Raw genomic sequence first — 10,536 nt, 5'->3', positions numbered from 1 at the left:
ACTCTGACCATTCCTGCTTTCCTTCTTCCCCCAGCTTCATATGCTGAGCAAGCCACCATGTAGTCTGGGATATCCCTGTTGCCCTGTTGAGCTGCCCTGGTTGTGACATCCAGTTCCTTGTGAAGCCACAGCCTCCTCGCTGATGGAGTGGGGTGAGAGGCCTTGGTATAAGCACTTTGCAGGAATGACAAAACCATCCCTGTGTTATCACCACTGTGTCCAGCACAAATCCAAAACATATCCCTGTGCCAGCCACTGAAGAAAATTATTCTCAGCCAAAACCAGCTTAGATAAGCAGCAATGTAAAGTTAATCAGGGACATTTCTTCCATATCCAGTGTAAAGAGATGGCTGAAGATAGCTTGCCATACAAGAGTGCCTGTCTTAGAAACCTATTTAAGGATGCAATGTGCTGTGTTCTGCAGGTAGCTGTATTTTCTTATTAATAACATGGTGAAAGGATAAGGTTTTTAAGGATGCTTAAGTCTGCATAGCTAAAGCTAACTGAGATGAAAAGTGCTGAATTTTTTTCTATTTTTAGGATATATATATTTAGGATATATATATATTACAACGATAATTATTCAACCTGTATTGAAGCTCTATGTCCAATCTATAGATAATTACATATCTTTTAGTAGTAGGGATACTTCTGATCAAAGAAGGAACCCCCATATGTAGGAATGTTTCCTGCATGCCCTGTCATGCATTTAAAATTTACACTGCAGCCATGTGTGCTAGAAACATAAAGATATTACCAAATTTTCATACGGCCAACCTGAAAAGAGTTTTCTAGGATGCCATATTTCCAAGGCATGTGGAATAAAATATGTGGTGAAAAGTAGGGAGAAGTTTACTTGCTAGCATATATTATTTCTAAATTACTCCTTTCTCTTTTCCACATCCTTCATGCCAAGGACATGGATGAACAGGGGGCTACAAATTCAAGTTAGTCTAAATTTTGGACTAGAAACATCATATCAGTACATCAGAAAATAAAACATACCTAATACAGGTGTTGTAACTCAGGGTGATATAAAAGATTCTACAGTAACATGCTTAAGGAGGAAACCAAACTGTGAATGAAACAGTGAAGTTATCCTTAAAAGTACTTTTTTTTCTTTCCACGAGAGTGAGAAAGAGTAAAGGAAAACTATTTGACTGATTAAAAACCTAAGACTTTCTACACAGTGCACAGATATTCTTATTTAAGAAAAAGATTATAAAAGAGTATTTCGAAGACAAATCAAATATTATCGCTTTCCTATGAGTTGAATTTTAACACAAGGAAGAGCCAGGATACCTATAAGGTAACAAAGGAGAAAAGATGAAAAAGATGTGTTTAATGTCTGTAAAAGCATAATCACATAGTGAGGCTATTACATTTATTAGCAGACAGCAAATGTATACAATTAGTAACAGAGGGAAGCAAGGAAAAATATTTTAAAAGCCATAATCTACCTTTTGGTGGTGCTTTCATTCCTTTTCCTTCCATCCTCATATGGGGGAAATCTTTATTCTTCTGTCTGTTTCCTTTCTACATGCTTGGTTAAAAACCCATTGCAATCTTACCCCTGATCTCAGCATGTTTTGGATCAGACCTTACTCTAACAGGCATAGGCTAATTTGTGTCAGACATTTATATTATCTTCTTCCTGCTGCAGTCATGTGCAATAGTTATATTTCACTTTTTTGATGGCTTCAGTTAATGAAGAATAGCTTTAGCTCATTTCAGATCTTGTCCAGATATACCCACTGGATGTAATGTTATGGCTGAGATCTCATTATAATGATGCCATGATAAAGATGACCTACAATTTTTGGAGACATTATCAGACTCCCTGTGCTATCCACTCATCGTTCCACGGCTGAAAATGTCAACAAACAAAAATATATTCTCATTCTACAAGAAATCTCATAGGATACCAAGAAAACATCTGCAAGATAATTCAATCAATGACCTCAGTGTCTTTGAAGTTTGTACTGCACAGCCTTTTGAAATCCAGTTGGACAAACTTTTATAACTTGCTGGGTGATAGTTAATTCTCTAATTTGGTAAAAAAAGCTTAAAAAAATCAGGCCAAAGAGATAAAATTGAAGGTAATGTGGAAAGTGTGAACAAAGGAGAATGGAAGAATCTTAAAATCTGCATTAGTGCTGTTGGATCAAGGATTAGAAGCTTCTGATAACATTAACATAAATTTCCCATTGCTTTGGAGCAATCAGGCCCAGATGACTGAAGCTTTCTCACAAAAATTGAGCTTTCTGAAAAATACTGAATAGGAAACTAAGACATTAGGAATGTGATGAGAAAAAAAAATAGTTCTTCAGTATTCTTAATTTCTTTGTATCTTATGACCATCATGGATATTCTTCTTATCAAATGGATTGAGATAATTAAATCTCTGATCCACTTCCCAGGTAATATAATACCCAAAATTTGTTGTAAGATGTTGAAATAAACCAAAACCAAAACAACTCTGAGGATGTTAAACCACATAAATGACATATTTTGCCTACAATGAATGTATAGATATTTCTGTTGAAGACAAATAGTTTAAATTATTAAAAAATCACTAAGAGGTAGTAGTAAAGGGCTTGATTATGTTTGCTTGGTATTTAAAAGTGGTGCATGAGCCTCCAGTGCAAAGGTGTAACTGAGTATTTCTGTAAATAACTTGCAACAATTGGTCCTATCAGTAGAACCAATCAACCCAAAAATAAAATGAAATCGGTTTTTTGAAAATAATCTGCCTTTTACCAAAAGAAATGCTCCCTAGCAATTGTGAAATAAGTTTTTTTCTTTTATAAAGAATATACATTTCAAAGAGAAGACATGTCTCTCAAATCTGTTAAAATCATCTGAAAGACCTATATACTGCTCTTTTGATGTTACAATTTTGTAATCAACAAAGTAAAGCAAGAGAATTATGCAGGAAATCACTGTTTGCCTGATATTAGGCAGAACTATAAGAACATTTACTTTGAAACTTTAAAGCCTTCTACTCTGAAAAGTGTTTATTGCCATTTAATGTGTTACATCGATAAATATTTCTGCTTGTTAAGCTAAAGTATTTTCACAAAGAAAACACAAGGTATGTAGGTAAAAAACCAGCTCCAAGTATCTGGAATTAGGGCCTGCTTATCCTGTTAGAGTTTCTTTAGTGCTCAATAAATCAGTTGTCTTACATATTATCAGTCAAAGAATGAAAGAACATCAGCTCTGATTGTATTGATTAAAGGACAGTGTGGCAGAGATGACACTGAACCACATTACTTTAAGGAGATCCATCTGTGAAACATCTGGTGATTCCACCAGCTCGGGAGACAGGATTCCATGAGTTCTTCACACTTGCCAAGCTTTGAAACACGAGTAATAAATAATCCCAGTAAGATATGTAATTCCAAAGTGAAGTATTTTGCACCACTAGAGTTATTTAGGAAGAATGATGAATATGGGAACATACTTCTGTAGCGATATTTTTGAGGAAAGTTTTTTCACTTTTCTTCCCATTCATATAATTCATTAAACTATTTCAAACAAAATTCTGTTACTTAGATCAGATTTGTGGTAAAAAAATTTTGAAGGAACTTTTAGAGAAAGCATCTACAGTGTATAATTCAGATTCTTTCCCTCACTGCATGTAGTTTCTTGATTTTCAGAAATCATTTTATAGCCTTGTTTTTTCCCTTGAGCTCCAAGACCTAACACTAAGGGGCACCAGAGAACTGAACTGCATTTGTTCAGATCCATCAAGAACCAGCTACTGAAACTAAGTTGCAAGTTATTCACTGTGCTAGGTGGAGAGTGAATGGGGCTTTGGGTGAAATGCAAGAGTGAAACAACAGTTCTGCATGATGTGTTCTCTGTTACAGAAAACTGTCACTGGGAAGGCAAGGACATGCTCATTTTGAAAATACCAAATGTCTTGTTATAGTTTATTTCTAGGTGTTGAAAATGAACTCTCACTCTATTTATTTTCCAGAAAAAAGTTGGGAAATGTGTGAAAATATTAAATGACATGAAAATGGATTTTTTTGAGGAGTCAAGTATATCTAAACCATCCTAGTGTACTGAGTTTGAGTATATTTGCTTTGATCTCAGACAAGTGTAAACAGAGGAGCAAAGACTTAGGAATTCATTTTTTACACTAAGTTTCAAAGGACATCTGAATACCAGCACATTTTCATTACCAATTCTTGAAGTTCCACAATGGAGATAAAGAACTTTTATAATTTCATTGTGGATTGCAAAATTGCCAATTATCCTCTCATTTTCCCAACAGGACAAAACATTAAAAAAAAAAAAACCAAACATAAATTAAGCCTCTTTGCCAGGCATGGACTCCAAAGCTGACTTTCTTCACCTCAAGTTTGTCTGTCAAATACAGAATAATTACACAGTCACTGCCACATATCTTAGAAGAGCACATTTTTGAAATCTCAGACCTGATGTCAGGAATTTGTTGCTTTTCCCAGTTATTTTTGGTTTGGTTTGGGTTTTCTTTTTTCTTTTTTTTTCCCCTGTATTTCTGCTTCTAGTCACTTTATTCTAGCAAGAAATACATAATGAAACTAGCAAAAGGAAATTAAATAAATGATGTTACATTTTTGAGTAGTAAAATTGTCCTGAATGCTTTTTAAAAGCTTGGTCACACTCTTGTCCCAAAACAGAAAGATTACAAAAAGGCAAATTCAGTACAAAAGACAGTATGTCAAATAATTTCAATTAAAGTTCCAAGACCAAAATTAATAATGTACCATTTGTAGACAGTGTGAGCTGATTGACTAGAAATTGCAAAGATACATTCTGCTTTGAGTACTGTAGACCTTTCCTTACAATATTAACATATATTTCTGTGTTATCAAAATAATTATTTCTGCCCTATCAAAATAAAATCCATAGAAAACTTCTGCTAGGTGTAGTATTTGACTCATAGACCCTGTAAGGCCAGATGAGACCATTATGAAAATGTGCTTGGACCCTCAGCACAACACAGGGCCTAGAACCTCTCTCAGTAATTCCTACCTCAGGTCTGCATGTTCTGTTTGAGGTTTAGGATCTCCTTTTGAAAAACATCCAGCCTTGATTTGTTGCTCAAAGTGACAGAAATTCCAGCATATTCCTTGGTAAGATCACCCTTCTGGTAATGACAGCTGCAGTCAGATAAGGTACAAGCTTTGTTCTCTTCTGATATGGTTTAGGTCTTTTCTCACTACACTTTTTAAAGTTGAACTCAAGAACCATCAACAAGCTGTATTAGTTTACAGACCATGTTTGGTAAGAAAAAAGGCTTTCTTTAACCAAAAAATGGAGCAAAGCCACCTTTTGCGATACACTGCACACCTTTTCCAAGGGCAATTTTCAGTACCTCAGGATAGAGAAAGTCTCTGGAGCAAGGAAAAATATGGTTTCTAAACCTTCTGCCAGTCCAATGGAGAAATTAAAATACACATCTTGGTATGCTATCCTGTAGCCAGACAGCATACCTGATGTCTCGAGGTGAACACTAGGTCTTCACCTGTTAGTGCCCAACCTCTAGTTGGCACCTGCTCTTATCTTATGCGTGGGATCCAAGTTGTTCTGTTGCTGTTACATTAAGGTGCATAAGTGAGCTAGAAGAAAGGAGTGAGAGACACTTTGGAGTGCCCAAAGAGAATGTTTATTTGAGCAAGAGACCTCCACGGTTGGAGGACACATGGTATTTGGATCTCCGTCCTGGGTCCAAGTGGAGATCATCACTCCAGGTGATTTCATCATCCTGGAAAGAGGATTCAGCCTGGCCCCTCTGTCTTTCTCTCTAAGCAGTGCTATCTAAGCAGGGGAACACAGACAGGCCATATTTACCCAGTCCATGGGCTGAACCAGGGTTTTGCAAAACTTCTGGTGAAACAGCTTGGGATTTATGGTCATTTTGTTTTACAGCTCTCTGACTGAGAGACAGGCAACTGTGTTCAGACATTTTACTGTGTGGCCAAAATTGGCCAGGATGCAGAGCCTGTAGTAGTCATGTGCCATTTGTGATTTGCTATGACAAGGACAGACACGGAAACAGACCTCTCCAGCCACCATCCTGCGTGGACATGGTGTTCCACGGCCACAAAGGGAAGGAGACCCTGAAGGAGAGAGGGCTGGACAGTACTACTGAGCAGTCCCCTCGGTGAGATGAGTAGAAAGAGTTGCATCGAGGAAGCCCTTTGGAGGGTCCATGTGGTCCCCAGCGCATCACCCACCTCCTCCTCCTCAGGCAGGAGGAGGCAGAGTTGCTGCTGCTGCCAATGCGCCAGGATAGAGCGATCTCGGCGCGGGAGGAGATGACGCAAAAGGCAGAGCTCCCCCCAAAAAAGTGTTTCTCCAGGACGAAGATGGCGGCAACTTAGCCCAGGGGCCCAAGATGCCTGTGCCCATCGGGGGCCCCCAGCCAGGCAGTTCCGCCCCGTGCGCCCGGGGACACCGCGCCCGGCGGCAGCAGCGGCGGCAGCCGCAGCCCATTGTCACCAGCAGCGGCGGCGGCCCCGGCAGCCTCCTCCTCCTCTTCCTCTTCCTCCTCCTCCTCTTCAGCATCCTCGGCAGCGCTCCGGGAGCCCTGCAGCAGCGTCTCTCCAGTTAGAGCGGAGCGGGGAGAGAAGAAAGAGACTGAGACAGCGGTGCAGGCATCTGTGCCGCGGCTCGGGGCTGAGCGAGAGCAGCAGCGGCGGCAGGGAGGAAGAGGAGGCGAGGAGCCCTCCCGTAGCCGTCCGTCGGCAGCGGGGGACGCGGCATGCGGTTGTCCGGGCGCAGTGGGCTTTTCTCAGGAGGGAGATGGGGAGCTGCGATCTGACCATGCCTGGGTGAGAGGGGGAAAGGAGCAGTCGCGCAGCCCCGCCACCACCAACTATCACCACCACCACCACCATCACCACCGCCACCACCACCACCATCTCCTCTCCCTCCTCCTCCTCCTCTCTCTGCGTTATTGCTCTTATCTTCTCCACGGCACTCCGCGTTGGATGGACTGGGGCTGTTTCGTGTGGTGAGACCAAGGCAGAGCCACCGGCGAAAACCAACAATATCTCGGAGGAAGAAAAAGAAGAAAGAAGAAAGAAAGAAAGAAAAAGAGAAAGAAAGAAAAAAAAGAGGAAGAAAGAGAGAAGGGGGAGAGTGGAAGAGAGAGAGAGGGAGAGCAAGCGAGCGAGAGAAGGGAAGGCAGGCAAGAAAATCCCCCCAATCTTTTAAGTCAATGCATATTGTGGTGACACTGGCAAAGGAGCCCTCACGGTGGAGTCGGCCAGGGCTGTGCGTTCCCAAAATATGACCAGGGGTGCTTGGATGTGTAGTCGGCAGTATGATGACGGCTTAAAAATCTGGTTCGCACCCCGGGAGAACGAGAAACCCTTCGCGGATTCAGAGAGGGCTCAGAAATGGCGACTGTCCCTGGCATCGCTCTTGTTTTTCACGGTCCTGCTCTCTGATCACTTGTGGTTCTGCGCCGAGGCCAAATTCACGGGGACCGGAGAGAAGGAGCAGCCGCCGCCCGAGAAGCCGGAGCCCGCGGAGCCGGAGCTGCTGGCGGGCATGGGGGAGCCGGCGCCCCCCGCGCCCCGGCTCCTCGCCCCCCCCTCGCCCTCCCTCCCGCCCTCCCCCGGCAGCAGCGGCGGCGGCGGCCGCGGCGGCCGCACCAACGGCACCGAGCCCCGGCACGGCAAGGCTGCTTTCCTGGGGAACTCCACCGCCAGGCCCCCGGAGACGTGCCCCCCCCCGGGCTCCTCGTCCGGGCAGTGCTTCAGCGTGGGCGACGCGGAGGCGGTGTGCCAGCGGCGAGGGGGGTCGGGGCGGCCGCGGGGTACGGGGCAGAGCCCGGCGCCCGGCTGGGACCTGACGGATTTTTACCTTTCCTTTTGTAATTCCTACACACTTTGGGAGTTGTTCGCCGGGTTGTCCAATCCGGACACTTTGAACTGCAGTCTGGATGTGGTGCTGAAGGGGGAAGGCTCCTGCAGCCAGTGCGTCCAGGCTTACCAGCGCTACGACCAGCACGCTCAGGAGAAATACGAAGAGTTTGAGGTTATGCTCCAGAAATATTTACAGTCGGATGAGTACTCGGTGAAATCGTGTCCTGAGGATTGTAAGGTAGGAGCCCCTGCTGTGTTTCCTGTCCCTGGCTGTCGGGCTGGCGTGCCTCCCTCGGCTGTTGTGGCTGCCGTGGACCCTGTTGTGCCTGCTTCGCTCTGTGCCCCTGGCGCCGGCGGTCACGGTGCTCACGGTGCAGGCGATGCTGCGGAGGGCATCGGCCGGGATGCCCCCCTTAGCGCGTTATTAAAACAGAGGAAGAGAGAGGGGGAAGCTTGAGAAAACGTAAAAAGAAGTGATCCTCGGTCCTCTGGGAGCGTAGCGCTGGATTTCCCCCTCCTCATGAATATGCGATTGGCTCCGGCTCGGCTGCCGGCTTCCAGCGGGCTGGGATGCGACTTGGCGGCAGGCAGCGACAGGGTCTGCATGACAATGAGCGGGGCTCGGAGCGGCCCCCGCGGTCGGGGCTGCCCGACGGCGCTGCCCTGGCCGCCGGCCCTGGGTGTGCGGCGGCCGCGGTGCCCGGGCACGGGCGGCTCTCCCCCCGCGGGCCGGAGGCTCCGGTACGTTCCGCCGGGCGCTTGGCCCGGGCTGGCGGTGCTGGACGGCGGCAGAGCGGTGCGGCGCCGGGCCTCCTCGGGAGCGGGAGCGGGAGCGGGACAGTGTTTGCAGGCGCTCTGCCAAAATCTGCGGAGCTGGGGAAAGCAGGAGCACGAGAGTGTCTGTTGGCGGGCACCGCAGCGGCCCTTGGTTGGGAAGTGATGGTGACAGCGTTTTGATAAGCCGCGGCTGTTTCCCTTGGTGCCACTGGTGACGGCTCAGAGAGATCCAGAGGCTTTTCTTTTCCTTTGCTAGAAGGCAGAGGGTCCCACTTTGGCTCTTGTACATGTTGCCTTCTCTGTAGTTTTGCACAAGATTAGTTGGCCTATCTCTCAAGACAGGGCAGAAGAAAAGAGTTGTCCTCAGTGCCTACAATAGCTAACTGCATGCTTTTCTTCCTGTTTGAGTACTTGGTAGGAGGTGAATATCTCTGCCCTGAACTAGATTATCTCAACTACTGTAGCACTAACGAGTCTGAACCAAATTCTGCTTTAGCAGTGGACACAACCATGCACGTGAATCACTGCTCTAAATAGGAGGCCTGGCAGGACCTCTGTGCTCTGTAACTTCATCAGGGCCGTCTGAAATCATTTAATGGTAACAGTTTGTGCCTAAACAGTCCCATTCACCAATCACTTAGTATAATTTGGGCATATATTTGCCACAAAAATGGATCCAGAGTCCCTCCAGAAGCTGAAACAACCTGCTATCTAATTGGATAAAGGTAGGAAAGTTGCTGTATTTACTTTTTCTCTAAACCTGACAAAAGTAAGGTAGAATCACCAGAAGTGTTGACTCAACTGTTTTTAGACTGCAAACTGTGTGTGTACACACTCATTGCATATATGCTATGTACTCAGTTACTGATAATGTAAACATATTTTATTTCCAGAGTGAAATGGATGAGTAAAAAAGGATATCCAATGTAAATAGATCTCTATTGCTGTAAGGAAATCTCTGTCATTTCGGTAGCTCTGTAATTAGAAACTGACCTACTATTCCACGATGCCAAATGATCAGCATTTTCATTCCTAAGTGATTTTTTGTATCACAGTTTAGTTTGACTTTGCCACAAAGTCCTCAGTTGCTCTACGGAATATCAGGGTGTAAAAGGTTTTGGAAATGAACACAACAGCAACTTTATGCTGTTTAACGATTTTCCCTTCACACACCCAACGAGGAGAAATACTTTTTTAATGATAGAGAAAAGGTTGTTGACATTAAAAATGATTGTGTGAAACTTTAATGAACTAGACAAAAGCCAGTGACCTACATTTCTGCGGTTCTGAATGCCACATGATATTGCTTTATGTTTTGAGAATTTGGCCAACCAATCTGTGTTAAAAATGAAATATATTTCAGAAGGGGAAAGGTAAAAAAAAAAAAAAAACAAAACAGACCATGGGTGCAACTTAGTCTGTTTTCCCTTTCTCCAGGGAATCTGGTGGGCAGTGCAGGTGCCCACCCAGTGCGGGTGGGGAGCGCGGTGGGGTGAGCCGCGGGGCTGGGCTGGGCTGCGCTGCGCTGCGCTGCGCTGCGAGGAGGGCCAGGGAGCCGCTGTCCAAGGTTCTGCAAGGCAGCGCACGCACAGCCCGAGGTCCGGCGGAGGAGATTCCGCTCTCTGCCCCCGTGCCCTGGTTTGGTGTGTCTGGGTCCCTCTGGAGCCTTTTGATTCGTGTGGATACTTGCGAGAGCCAGGTGGATGGCACGTCCAGCGGTTTGACGCGTGCGTTCATGTGCTTGTGCATGGGCTGACCTGGAGAGTGAAGAGGTGAAACTTGAAACTCGAATACTTTGTGACTGTTGCAATATTTAGTTTATAAAACTCAGAATTTGGTGGGGTTTTTTTTTTTGGTGTGTGTGTAAGTAATTTTTTTTTTTTTGCAT

At 44.9% G+C, this 10,536-nt stretch overlaps 1 protein-coding gene across 1 annotated transcript in view; it reads left to right on the top strand.

Moving 5' to 3' along the window:
• The first annotated feature begins 6,400 nt into the window (after positions 1–6,400).
• The window catches only part of NALF1 (NALCN channel auxiliary factor 1), a 435,811-nt gene continuing 431,675 nt past the window's right edge, over positions 6,401–10,536 (top strand). Inside the window, exon 1 of the mRNA XM_063149647.1 lies at positions 6,401–8,109. Coding sequence (XP_063005717.1) covers positions 7,291–8,109 — 819 coding nt within the window. The 5' untranslated portion in view covers positions 6,401–7,290. The remainder of the gene's footprint in view (positions 8,110–10,536) is intronic.

The sequence above is a fragment of the Melospiza melodia genome, chromosome 2 (genome assembly GCF_035770615.1).
Source record: "Melospiza melodia melodia isolate bMelMel2 chromosome 2, bMelMel2.pri, whole genome shotgun sequence".
NCBI lineage: Eukaryota > Metazoa > Chordata > Aves > Passeriformes > Passerellidae > Melospiza > Melospiza melodia.
Note: the sequence above shows the minus strand (reverse complement) of the source record. Positions and strands in the feature narration are given on the sequence as shown.